Genomic DNA, 13,765 nt, shown 5'->3' with positions numbered 1-13,765 from the left:
TACAGGTTTCCTTGAAGGGGCCTCTGCTATATTTCAATCTGTCAAAGTTGCTTTTCTTCCCTCAGAACAATGCCTGATTGTTGTGTTTTTTTTTTTTTTTTCCCTCAAAGAGAGAGAAAGAGGGAGAGACCAGAGGAGGAAAAAAAAAAAGGGGGGGGGGGAGGGAAAGGAATGAAAATTCTTCGGAGCACAAATGCCTTTGGTAACATTTTTATGTGTCTAATCTCTTCCCCCCCCCTCCTATTTCAACTCGGAGAGAGTTGATAACTGTTTCAGTTTAATCAGTCTGCTCTTGTTTTATCTCCTTTCCCCGCTGATCTTCCTCAGCGCGCAGGGAGGAGGAGGAGGAAGGCGGGGGGGGCGGGGGGGAGTCGCTCGCCGTTTGCTGGGTTCATTTTGTGCTCAAACCGCGCGTTTTTAGCGCACTCGCGGAGCGGAGCGGCCCCGTGCGCGGCGCGCGGAGCGGCTCCGCGGCGGGGGGGGCGCGGCGCGGAGGCTGCCGCCGAGTGCGTGCGCTACCCCTTTAAGAGCCTGGTCAAGGAGCCCTCGCGCAGAGAGCGGCAGAGGGAGGGAGGGCGCGAGCGAGGGAGAGAAAATCAATCGGTTTAGAAGGTTTGGACTCACTTGACAGGTTCAGTTGGAGGCGATCATAGGTGGCTGCCGCGACAAAGGGAAATTGTGCTTTTCCAGCATGCTAACTGACCCTGATTTACCTCAGGAGTTTGAAAGGTGAGTCGAGTTGCGAGTGCGTGCGTGTGTGTGTGTGTATCTATCGGGGGGGGGGCGCGAGGGGGTGGTGGTTGTGGGGTGTTTTTTTTGTTTTTGTTTTGTTCCCCCCCCCTTCTTTTATATAAATATATTTATACAATATATACACGCACACATTTTTCACATGTATTTTGGTTTTAATTCGAGCACGCGTGTTCGCGCCGCGCGCACACGCGGACGGACACGCGGAGAGCGGGAGAGGGGCGCGCAACTCCGGGAGATGCTCCCTTCCCCGCGCCCCCCCCCGCCCCGGCGCGGAGCGTTACCTTGGCCATTCAAACCGCGTGTCGGTTAAACGGCCGCGCGGCGGGGGGGCGGGGCTGGGGGCTCCCCGCGTGGCGGCGCCCCCGGGGCTGCTCCCCGCGCCCCCCGGCCCTGCGGCGGCGGCGGCACCGCCGAGTCCCCAGTCCCGCCGCCGCGATCAGGGCGACGGCGGAGGCGGTGCCGGCGCCTCCAGGGCCGGCATCTTCCCCTGCCCGCCCCGGCGGTGGCTTCCAGGGTGACAGGGGATGATGCCCGGGGAGCGGCGGTTCCGGCCGCTTCCCTCTTCCCAGCGCTCCTCGTAAAACTTTGGAAGGCGCCCGGCGGAGCCACATGACCTTTGCCGCTGATCTAGCGCGAGGGATTATTTTTAGGCGAGTTTAACATCCCAGCCCTCCGTCAAGGAAGGAACATCCTTTTGGCTTCGGGAGCAGAAAAGAGAGAGGAAGGAGGAGAAAAAAAAAAAAAAAGGAAAAAGTGAAACTCTTGTTTCCAAGTTTTGAGCTGCTGCCGCCGCCTTGCTTGCTAAGTGTCACAAGCGGGTTTTTGATTTATGACGTATAACGTGCTCATCTCTCTGCCCCATGCAGGAGCCTTTTGCATTTTGGGGACGAGCTTTCCGCCCCCCCTCCCTTTTTTTTTCCACTCTTTTTTTCTTTCTTAATTTTTTTTTTCTGCCACTGGCAAGGGCCAGTGACCTGCAGGAGTTTAGTCCTCCTTTCATATGATCCAGTGCTGCTAACATGTTTTGAAGCATTTTTCTCAGGCATTTGCGCGCCTGTCCGTTGACGATCCAGCATCCTTTCCCTCCGGCTTGATTTTTCAAACATTATTAATAGTCCCTTGTTTAGCTGCAGTAAACGATCCAAACTTTTCATTTTGAAGTGGTAAATAAAAGAATGCCAGGATGCGTCGTGTTGCTTTTTTTTCTTTTTTTTTTCTTTTTTCTTTTTCATGAAAGCTACCTCCTGTATAAACATTTGGTTGTATCTGACTATGCAATACAAGCTAGGTGCTAGACCAGCTGGTTAAAAATATGCTAAGTCAAGCTGTTCATCGTTCAGACCTACTGCATTTGATAGTAAAGGCATAGGAAAGAAGGCAAGATAAAAACATTTTAAGTGGGCTGTGAAATGCGCTTGTGGAGAAAAGATGGGCAAAAATGTTGGAAGTAAAAGATCGGAGAAAAATAAAGTCAGGAAATTCGGAAAACTGTTTCAACGCTTTCAGCCCTCCTCTTTCTGCAACTAAACACTTCCTTACTAGAAGGTGGGATTGGCATCGTTAACTGTTCCAAGGTCTTGTTTAATACAATTAATTTTCCAGGCTTGCTTAGAATGCTTGGCATTTTTCTCTGGTTTTGTTATTATTACAATAATAGGAAAAAAAATGTTTTTGTTCACATGTATTGTATGAAGTTAGTTCAACTACCTGAGGAAACTATTACTGTTTCTGGTGTTGAACCTGTTCTAACATCACAATAATATAGTCGTCTTGTTCATAAAATTAAAGGATTAAAGTATTTCATTTGCTTCACCAAGGCTCTATTTATAAATTTGTAAGCAAGCTGTTTAGATTATTCTTTGAACTTTGTGATGGACTGAATGCTTATAAAGTCTGTTAAGCGGAATGGAAGCCCTTTCGTTTTTCTGTTGATGGACTTACATTTTCCCTGAAGTCCCTCTACGCTATATATTTGTATATATATTTGTATAGATTTTATATGGAAATAAATAATTTTGGACAAAACATGTCCCTTAGAAATAAAAGTATAGTTTTTTTTCTTTTTTTCTTTTTTTTTCCCTGGATGTACATTTCATTTTTAAAGATCCTTCTTGTAAACATTCTAGTTAAATAATCAATAAACTGCTCTTCTTTTGCTCTAGGGATAATAGTAAGCAGTAGAAATGGGAAGCAATAAAAATGAACCTCAGGATTTTTTTTCACCCCCCTGCAGTTGAAATTGGTAATACAAACCAATATCTCTGTTAATCATTACCGTTTGTTTACACTGGGTGTTTAACTATAGTTACACACACACAGAGTAGATACTGTCCATGTCATATATTTGTATTTATAAAAAGCCAGGCATGACACCCTGTCTCTCTCACAGATGCACAGACAGGCACACACACGCGGTCACTGGGCTCACATGTGGGTATAGGCACAGTATACAGAAGACTGCTTTTTAGGCTCTTATATATGGCAGGTTATTTTCCTGGATTCTCGGCAAGCGCAAGGCCTGGAGCACATTTCTGCACGCCCCATGGTCCTGCATATCCTATCTGTATGACCAACTTTAAATTTTGCTATTAAGAGCCACCTCCTATTGCTCCGTTTTAAACTTGCACAGCGAATTGTGAGGAGGCAAAGATTTATCAAGCAAAGTTGTTTGCCGTTCACATCTCAAGAGTGTTTATATTTATCTCAGAAGATTGTTCTTCCTTCTGTCATCTTTCTCATGATGTTTCAGCGTATCCCAGTGCACTGCAAACATTTCAGAAACTTTGAGTCACCCTAACTTTCTAAAGTTGCAAGAGACGTGAATCGAAGGGGACTTCTCATTTTTGTCGGTGGTCATTATCATGGCCATTTGTGATACACACTTAGAATGAAAATGATCCTTGGTGTCAGACAAATGAATGTTCATTAATGCATTCTGCATCAGTAGTAGATTGCACTAGGTTTGGTGAGTTAGCATGTATAATTAATTATCATACCAGAAACCAGAGGGTTTTCGTGCTTTCCTGGGAAGTTGCTGGCACTTCTTTAGTTCTGCTTGTGGCGGTTCAGTTGTTTTGTCGAGAGAAGCCATCAGAGTGTATGTATGGAGGGGATGATGCTTCAGGAAAGGTTCTGTGAAGGAATTGTAGCTGGAGTCGCTTCTATTTGTTACAAAGGAAGGGATAACTTTGGGAGGTACCTGTGGCACTCTGAACTGAGTCTCAGAAAGAATAACTTTTTTTTTTTCCTAAGACAAGGAGGGTTATACTTAGATAAATCTAACAAGAATGACCCCAATAGAGAGAAAGTTTACTCCTTTGAGGAAAAGGTAGCAATAATGCAGCCAGCACTGTCGCAGAAAGCTGTAAAATTTACAGAATGGTAAGATCTCAGAAATGCCCAACATAAAGTTTTAATGTCTTAATAAAATCTGGTAAATGAAAAATAGATAAGTGACAGCTTAACAATGTCCCCAGTGTATGGAATGTTCTTAAACTCAAATTAATTACTGCATATTTATATTTCTCTGTGGACTGAGGGGGGCTAAGCTAGGCATCAGGACAGAATGACATCTTTTTTCTTTCTCTCTCTCCCTTTCTCTTTTATGTGCCAATTCAAAGCGAAGAAGTATGCACTGTTTGTGGAAGAAGGAAGGGTAGGCTAGTGTTTCCATAGGAAAAAAGGGAAGGGCTGAAACAGACAAAAAGCATAGGTAGGGGCAGTGGGGATGGGGATGGTAGAACAAGTTTAACGTTTACAGTCATCATTTCTGTGCACAGGAAAAATTCTGTGAGCTCGTGAATAGCGTGTAGCAAGGAACCGCTCAAGGATGTACAGTAAGGCTCTGCTTGGAGGAAAAAAATATCCATAGCTGCCTCACTGCTGCACTGCACGAGTCATTTCAGACTCCCACTGAATTTATTTTGGGGTTGTACCAACACTGTCAAATGGAGAAATCATTTTCCTAAAAGGAAACTTTGCGTATTCCTAAGTGCTTTTCTTAGCTAAAGTTACCCTAAAAGCTCTCCTCTTCTGCTGCATTTGAGAGAAGGCGACCGAGTAACACTTTTCTGTTAACCGGCTTGCTCAGAGCGATGTCCAGCCCTCCTGAAATCTACCTGTAGAAGTAAGAGAAACGATTATTCCTTCATTTAAAAGAAAACGATGTGTTTGCTTTAATGTTGGACTGAGCAGCGTTTACATTCCACTCACATGTTTTCAGCAAATGACTTTATTGCTTACATATTTAGGTCTAGGAGTTTGGGATCAGAACAATGAATGCAATTCCAGTGGAAAGTTTGAGATAACGATTCTTAGCCGTGACAAAAATTGACACGTTTTTTATTTGTCTGTGAGGAGACTGAAGGGGCTATTACATTTGCAGCCTACTCATTAATGTCCTGTGTGTGCCAATTTATTGTGTTGTGCTTAAGTGTGGTGAGGACAGAGTTGACTGTTACAGATTAGAGATTTTAATGAACATCTCAATAATTTACCAGTTGCAGAAATTGTGAACTAGACTTGGGATGCAAAAGCACAAATGAAAGAGCTGCTGAGTGACACATTAGACTGCACTGTTCGCCTGTTGTGTTCATTGCATTTGAATCAAATCAGGAGTTTGGCATTGCTAGATTCTGTGTGGCTGGCTCATCATATGCATTCAAGGAGTTAATTAAAACACACACAAACACATACACACACTCTCCCACCAAGCATCTTGCGATGTTTATGTGCATAGTGTGTTTGATTGGTACCTTTAGATAGGAGAGAAATTGTTTTTGCTTCCCTTGTTGTCCAGAGATCTTAAATATATAGCTAGTTTGCAAAATATTTACTACTTCTCCGAGAGCTTTTTAACGAGCATTTATGGCTTTGTAATGTACGAGGCATACAGTGTCTATCTCGCCGAGTGACTTGGCTGTGAAGCTCCCTGATAGGACAAGCTTACGTGACTGTGCAATGTGATGTGTCTATATCCATATAACATATACTTTTACAATATCTATACAGGAGAAGGATTGTCTTTAAAGGTAGATTTATAGCTTCATTGTTCGCCTTTCAGGCTGTACTTAGAAAAATGATGCTGTTAATGGTGAATAGTTCATCTACAAGTTTCTGTGTCAGATACCTTTGCTGCCATAACCTTTCGAGAAGGGAGATTGACATTTTTTTGGCTTTCTCTCTCTTTCTCTTTTTTTTTTATTTCTTGCTCAGGCATGATTTAAATATAATTAACTAGTAAAAGACAGGGACAAAAACCATGTTGTTATGTTGTACCTATGCACATTGGAGATGCTTGATGCCTGTGAGTAGCTGCCACCGTAGTCGGCAGAAATGCCCTGGAATTAATTAATAGCTGTAGCTCTCTGCTGATGGTCGGGAGTTTGTTTAACAAGGAGCATCCTTGGAAGCAAAGCATTTTTTCCTTTTAAAACATTCATGAATTTTTGTCTAGCACGGAAAATGTGTGATATCTCCTGTACTTGTTAAGAAGGTAAAAACTGCACTCCATTTAAGTACGTGAAAAATTAAATTATGAGTTAAGCGAATCCTAGACAGATTATTATGTTAACAGAAGTGGCTGAACTTAGAACTCCTGCAATGAGATTTATTTTTCGCTTTAACCTTCTGTTTTGGCTAGTGGGCTACAGCAAGGAGTTGCATGTGCCGTAGCCAGCATGGATGTGCGGTACTTGCCCGTTTCACATGTTGTCCTTTGAGACACCTGGCGGGAAGAGACCGTGAAGTTTCCCTCTCTCCTTCTACATGGGGCTCTCATCTTAACGTGCCTTCTGCTCGCGAGCTGCGGGACTTGCTAGCAGCCGGTTCCGGAGCGTCTCGGCCGCGCTGCGGGCGCCGTGGGCGCTCGCGGGCAGCCGCTAGGGGGGCACGTGGGAGCAGCGAGCGGCGCTCCCGTGCTCGGGAGCTGGACGTGCCACCTCCGCGCGCATCCAGCCTCGCCAGCCTCCCGCGCCGGACTCCTCCTAAAGTTCCTCCGGAGCCCCCCATGGCCCTGTGACAGGGTCAGCTTCCGCGCGTGCTGCTTGTTGAGAGGGAGAGAGAGCAGATTCTAGACAAGATTTTGGAGAATTTGGTGAGCGCTGCTTGCAGGGACCATGGTGTTTTTTAAAAAGGGCGTGAGGAGTGAATGGAACTGTGAAATGTGCAGTGGTAATTCCGAGAAGTTCTGTGTCTCTTTTAACATTAGAGCAAGATTTACGAGAAAACAACAACAACAAAAAAGACCCCGGGATTGAATTCTAGCTGCTAGAAGTATCAGTTGTTGATATCAGCTCAGCTGCGTTAGGAGATGCTGCCCATTATATTGTTTGTTTTTTTGTTTGCTTGTAAAGAAATTTGCAAGCATTTTCCTCCCCACTGTTTGTGGTCTATTACGGCACTTCAACTGTGCTTTTGCCACCTTGTTTAAGAAAGAGAAATTCTTTTTCAGTGTGATGCTGTAATTTTGGAATTGTGGAACACTGACTTAAAGTGAAAATGAGAGAAAGCTTGGGACTGTTTTTAAGTTCGCAATTGGCATTGACCTTGTTTCCCTGCAAAGTATTGTGGAATTATCAAAGGGTCATTTCTCAGTCATTTTGTACATAAATGTAAAGGCTATATTTTAATTGTATTTGTTATTTTAAAAATTGATAATTGGGATTTTAGATTTCAGTTTTAAACTTTACTTTTGAAAGAGCAAGTGCTGAAATATGTATCGGCAACTGCTCTTTGATAGTTTTAATAATCTTATTTTTGGTTTGCCATCCATTTATTTTGTATTCTCTCAAACTTGTATGGACTGTCTTTGTTGCATTTTTATTTTCACTTCATTTTATTTTTATTTTTTAAGATGTGGGTGTCTGTGCTTTTTGGTCAAAGTATATTGTAAAAATGTTACCTTGGTGCTAATTATTCTGTGTGGTTGTATTTCGTCCTATTACTAAGTATTTGTTTCTTATTAATCTTATCATAATTCTAATACTTCTGTGGAAAAATTATAAACAGAGTGAGCTAAAAAATAGTTTTCTTGTCTGAATAATCAGATCTTTTTAGTGGTGAGGAACGTTGTATATGGACATATGTTATTATTGCATAGTGAGTATCATTGTCGATCTATGATGTACTTCATGCAGCTTTGTAGCTCAGGAGAAAAAAAAATAAGAATATAGTTTATGTAAAAAGAAGCCCATACAATTTATCATCCTCATAGTGTCTTTGGTGCTAAACTTGTCATTTTCATGATTTTTTTATTATTTTTTTTAAGAATGTACGAGTGGAAAAAATGTCCCATTTTTCAGTCATTCATCTCACAGGTTAGGCATGGGCAAAGATGATGTGTCTGAGAGTGAGCTGCAGTTGCGTGTCATTGCCAACACACTAGATAGCGTAAAATGGAGAGTAAGGAAAAATGCTGTTAGTCTTAAGCAATTCTGAACCGTGTTTTTTTTTTTTTTTTTAACCACAGTTACTTGAAAAGTGGCTTATCTGGCTAATTAAAATGGACTAAAAAAAAAAAACAGTGTGCACATGCAGATGTATTCTTGCTAATCTTGTAAACTTGGGTAATTCCTGTTAGTGGATTGCGTTAAGTTGCATTATTTTTGGTTTGCTGAGAATCCTGAAGAGCCCGTGTTTTGGTAGTGTGATGAGTGCCCGGTTGCATTTTGGTCTTTCAGACTCTGATAAACTTCATTCTCCATTTGCACAATGCAGTCAGTTTTGAGGTGTTGGTTGTCTCAAAAGAGAGGCTGTTTAATGAAGGGCATGAAGTGGACAGCATCCTTCCACCCTGTGAAGTGGGCAGCCAGTGTTGCAGTGGCAGAGATTTGTGCTGGGAGGGAAGACTGACTTGCTCTAGTGCTGCCTATGCTATGTTTGCCTGTCGAGAAGTCTTCTGTGTTCACAGGAATTGCCTTAGCAGCCTCATTTCATTTACTTTATAAAGCAAGCCTGAAAACATCTTCTCCAAAGCTTCAGCTGACTTTCTATTCATAGGATATTCTCCCTAAATTTTGATGCTGTGGCCTTGGAGGGCCGGAGGCTTTTTTGGATAGAAATGAGATATGGGGGAAGGTGATGGTTGGGAAGGGCGGCGGCGAAGGATGTTCTTACCCACTTGGTGTGTCTATTAGCAAACTGGGGTATTTGGTTGTATGTAGAGGACTTGTTCCTGTGCTGGTGTGAAATGTGAGTCACCAAACATGATGATTATTAAAAAAAACAAAAATAACAAAACAGGCTAAATGAAATAAAACTGAAGTAGAATTGAAAGGCTAAATGAGATGGAAGAAAAACAGAACCTGTAACATTATTGTTCTGGTGTAGTTTCCTCCTGCAGTTGTTGTGTAGAGCCTTCCCCACTTCTGTTAAAAATATCCAGGCTTCGAGGTTTGAAATTGAGAAGGACGTAGAAAATGCAGCTTTCTTCAGGTTCAGCCTTTGATTTTTCTTTTGCTCTTGGATTTTGGAGATTTTCCTGATATTTCTGATAGAAGATCAGATCTAGTAAACATTTCTGAGCAATCTGTTTGATCGTTGATTTGATTGTGAAGAAGATTGTTGACCATCATCTTCAATCCTGTGTGAACATCAAGTTGATTCTGTTTTTGCAACTGAGATTAGAGTTAGGCAGAATTTCCAGCGGAGGATTTTCCTCTTTCGCCTTTTTTAAGTTCTTTTCAGTTTTGCTGTTCGTACCTAAACCCTGTGACTAGCGATGTGACAGTAACCAATATTGGGCTATGGCATTTGTACAAAATAACATGCAAAGGATGGGGAAAATACTGCGCTACTCTCAAATACACCATGTGTGTCTCTCTAAATAACCTGCATTAGGTGTATTAGTGTCATTGCCTGAGGTTTTTATAGAGTGCAAGCATCCTGAATCAGGACCCCATTATGTTTGTCACTGTACAGGCACAAAAAAGATTTCTTTCCACAGAGCAGGCTTTGTGCTCAGAGCTTAGACCAATATCAATGTGTTTTTGTATGGGAAAAAATCAGAATCACGGAATAGGTAAAAGATCTCTGATGTGCTTCATGAGTGAGATTTCCATCCTGAAAACATGTTTTCAAATTTATAAATGGAGTAAGAAAGACGCTTGCATATTCTATTTATACGTAGCTTCTACAAGTACATATGCAGCAATACTGATAATATTAATAATAGATTCATACTTTCCTATAGTGCCTCTGACGAGGAATTCGAAGCATTCACATACAAATTGTGAAGATTTCCGTGCTCCCTAGATTGAGAAGCAAGATTAGCTACTACCTATAGATGAGGAAACTGAGGGGCAGCATCACAAAATCATTTGCAGGAGTGGTTATAGAAAGTGGAGATAATGATTGCTAGTCCTGGGCTTTAACCTCAACACTGTCTTTTTCCTTCTTCAGATCGTAAGAACTGCAAATTACAGATTTCCAGCTGCCCAATTATAATTTCTAAAGGTCTCACTCTAGCAAGACGAAATATAATATTTAAATTACTTAAATATGTAAAATAGGGACTTTGGAATGTAATTAATAGCATTAAGTCCAGAAATATTTATGGCCTTGCCCACACTGGTTAGGTATGGGAGGAAATACTGTCTTTAGCCTTTCCAATAATTTGCGAGTGCTTTTAAAGTAACTCGCTACCTGAAGGCAAGTTCAGAGCACTGGAGTTAGGCAGCAGCACATGCAGGGTTTAAGCAGTGAATTGAAAGGCTCTGTGAGTAACTGCCAGGTAAAGGATTCCTCCTGCAGAACAATTACCTTCTTGAGCCACATGAACAGGAGCTGTCATATGTTTATAACCTAAGGGCCAGGCCCTAGGGGAGTCGAGGAAAAATTCTTTGTGTGGAGAGTGTAAATGTGAGGAACAGACTCTACTAAAAGCAGCAACATAGGCAGCCTCTGCGAGCAACGTGAGCAGCCTAAAAGCAAAAAGCAGGTTATAGAACACAAAAGGCAGCCTTTCTTACCTGTTCAAGACCCACATATTTGACATCTATTATTTAAATGGGTGACAAAAGTCCCAAATGAGAGACATGCTGCAGGCTTATTAAAAGGGAGGAAATACTTTTGTTTCTCATGTTAAAAGTTCTGTTTCAGCATTTTTTTTCATGTCCACCTATATCCCCAATATATAGCTGCATATACTGCAGATATAACTACATCAGTGAGGTCTTCAGGTAGGTTTAGATCTAGTCTCTATGTTGCCTCTCTTATTACATACTGTTGAAAAATGGGTATAAACTAAGGAGTCCGCTGTGGATTTGATGTAGGTGGCCTGTGAATATAATGAGTGGGTCGTTACTTTCAAGATAATTGTTTATAATTCAGCATGTTGCAGGATATTTGAGTAGTAGTTGTTCAGCAGTGTGTTTGCAAAGACCTTATTTGTGATGGGGCCAGTCAAGAATTCTTTTTTTTTTTTTTTAGCAAATCTGTTCATTCTGCGTGTTTGGACTCACTTGCACTTAAGTTCAGAGTCAGGTCCTAAAAGGATAGGCCTAAATAATTAAGGTTCTGATCACTATTCTGAGAAAGGCTGATTTTGACCATGATAAAGCGGGGTGGCCTGATAGTGATCACTGAGCCCGGGTTCCCCTGATGCGCAGCAAACCTCCATCGGTTAAAACGCAACCAGGATTTCTCTCCCAGCGCTGGGAGAGGTTTCTGTGAGTTCTGATATTTGCGGGTCTCAGAAGTTTTTATATCTGTGTGCTTTAAAGAGGGGCCTTGAGATAAATTAGTGTCTCTTGCAAATGATAATGATTAAAACAGCAATGATGAAAACTTACCCAAACTCCTGTAGCGCTGAGTTCTGGACCTTAGCGAACTGAGTGCTGAACACAGAAATAATCTTTGTTTTGAAACTTTTTGTTTTCTAAGGTGGCAATTTCCATTTGTGGCACCAAGGTCCTAAGCAAAGACCACTGCACAAAAATGCGTTCTTCCAAGTGTACATTAATTTGATAACCCTGGTTGTCAAAACTGTGACCTCTGTTAATTTGTCACCAGGCAGATTATTGTCAGCAATTGCTAGTCTCCATGAATACCCTGGGCAGAGAGCAGAGCCCCATGCTGGCAAGCATTTTTGGTCTTGCTCTTTGCAGTAATAAACAGTCTATTTACAAATGAGCTAACTGGGGTACCTGTAGCAGAGGTGACTTGCCAGGGGTTTTTGAGTGTCGCCGTAGCAGAGTCCTCAATAGATTGCTGAAGGGCACGCTGCTCTGGTTCTCCACAATAGCACCATAGCATACTTATATTTTCATAATCAGCCAAAGAAATTTAGTAAAGCGTCTTATTTAATAGTTTATAAAATATCAAAGACAAAGCCTTATTATTAAAATAACTTTTAGAATTTCCTTCTAGCTGTTTATTAGAATCATGAACACAAGATGAATGAAATTGCTGTTGATGTAGTTTGGTAAGAGTCTGGTAGAGAAGCCCATATTTTTAAAAGCGTCTGTAAGAAAAAAAAAAGGAAAAAAAGCCCAACACAGAATAAAAGTTAGAACATAATTTAAAAAAAATAAAATAGCTTTTTGCCTACATGCGCAGTCTCTTGAAAGGCCATCCAAAACACTGATACCAATTTAAGAAGATGATCTTTTGCCTTAATTGTACATCTGGGAGATATTAGCGGAACATTTTATGGAGAACTGTGAATACCTCAGTTGCCAGTTGTCTAAAACGCCACTAATGATGGCTGCAGTGCCAGTGTTTTGATGGCTAGAACCTAGGCCTGAATATGAATACAAAGAACTCAATCTGAAAAAACGCGCGCACAAACACTTTTTATACAAAACAGATTTCAACCATCTGCTTGGCACTTAGCTTTGCGGCTACAGGCTCCAATATGAAAGGCAGCACTGTCCAGGTTATGAATGGTATCACTTTTATTGGTACCTTTGAAAAATCATAGTGCTTTGAGAAAGCTTGTGGACCCAACGGTTTTCTTCGGCTGAAGAAGGAAAACAAGTGCCCTAGCCAAAATTTTGTTCCTTCCATCACTCCTCTGACGGCGGTGGCTCCTTCTCTGTGCAAAAGGGATTTTGTAGCGCGGAAAAGTTTCCGTTCTGCACCTCAGCGTTTCCAAATGTATTAGAGGAGTTTAGACGAGTGGCCCTTGGAGCTGACACCCCAGATGGTTTATGACACAAAGCACTGTTTGCTTAGGAATACGCTCTATAGCAGAGTCTGTTGCCCAAGCACTGCCGAGCGTGTCAAATCAGCATGGAAGTTAATGGACCAAAAACACTTCTGAATTTAACACTTTCCCATTTGATCTGAATTTACAGCTTTAAATCAGGACCGCGCTTTTTCTTTGCTGGTGCAGCGGCAGAAAACAAAGTTGCAGGCATAAATTACAGGCATATAATGCAATCATTTTTTTTCCCAGTTCTTCTGTCTGAACATTTAGGTTGAGTGAGACTGTATGAAGGTTTTGGTAAAAGGCTGTTCTTGAAGCATACAAAAAATTAAAACTTAGAAGTACATCTGAGTACGTATTAATCTGACACTCTGACCAGTCCAAGTTTAACTCTTAATAAGCTAAGCGGAAGAAAATGCGCTATACAAAAAAAAAAAAAAAATCCCTCCCCACACTTTAGATATTATTTCTTTGTTTTTACTAGACTTACCTGAAAAATATGCATAACAAAGTATGTTTCGCCTTTGGTTCTAGCGCTTTTAATATAGCACTACTCGATTGTATTTTTCTTAGGTGCGTGGTTAGAAAAAGCTGAGGGAAAGGCAGCCTCCCGCATGTAACAAAGCCGCTGTGTTTGGCCATCCATTTGGAGCCTGGTCACATTAGTACTGCACCGTTAACACCTTTGGACAGGGCTAAAGGGCTTTTGCTGCTGTGCCTAGAGACCAGCTATTGTCAGATCATAATGTTGCTAAATGCTTTTTTCAATAAATTTACTTCTCTGTTTAAAAAAAAAAGTAGGATTTTTTTTTCCTTTGCTTCTGAGTAGTCAGGAGGAAGAATAAAAGGACTAATTGTTACTTT

The 13,765-nt window shown here is 41.5% G+C and overlaps 1 protein-coding gene across 11 annotated transcripts in view; it reads left to right on the top strand.

Moving 5' to 3' along the window:
• Nucleotides 1-13,765, top strand: part of SOX5 (SRY-box transcription factor 5) — a 599,951-nt gene that overhangs the window by 323,136 nt on the left and 263,050 nt on the right. For 8 of the 11 annotated variants that reach the window (XM_088528391.1, XM_088528390.1, XM_088528389.1 and 5 more), the window contains exon 1: nt 590-729. The exons of the other annotated variants lie outside the window; for them this stretch is intronic. In XM_088528391.1, the coding sequence (XP_088384517.1) occupies nt 692-729 (38 nt within the window). In that variant the 5' untranslated portion in view covers nt 590-691. Of the gene's footprint in view, nt 1-589; nt 730-13,765 lie in introns of those variants that run through there. 11 annotated transcript variants of the gene reach the window in all.

Source organism: Tinamus guttatus, unplaced genomic scaffold, assembly GCF_059628265.1.
Source record: "Tinamus guttatus ecotype Peru unplaced genomic scaffold, ASM5962826v1 Tinamus_guttatus_pri_ptg000308l, whole genome shotgun sequence".
NCBI classification, from domain to species: Eukaryota; Metazoa; Chordata; class Aves; order Tinamiformes; family Tinamidae; genus Tinamus; species Tinamus guttatus.
The sequence above is the reverse complement of the archived record's forward strand: the minus strand, read 5'-3'. Positions and strand labels throughout refer to the sequence as shown.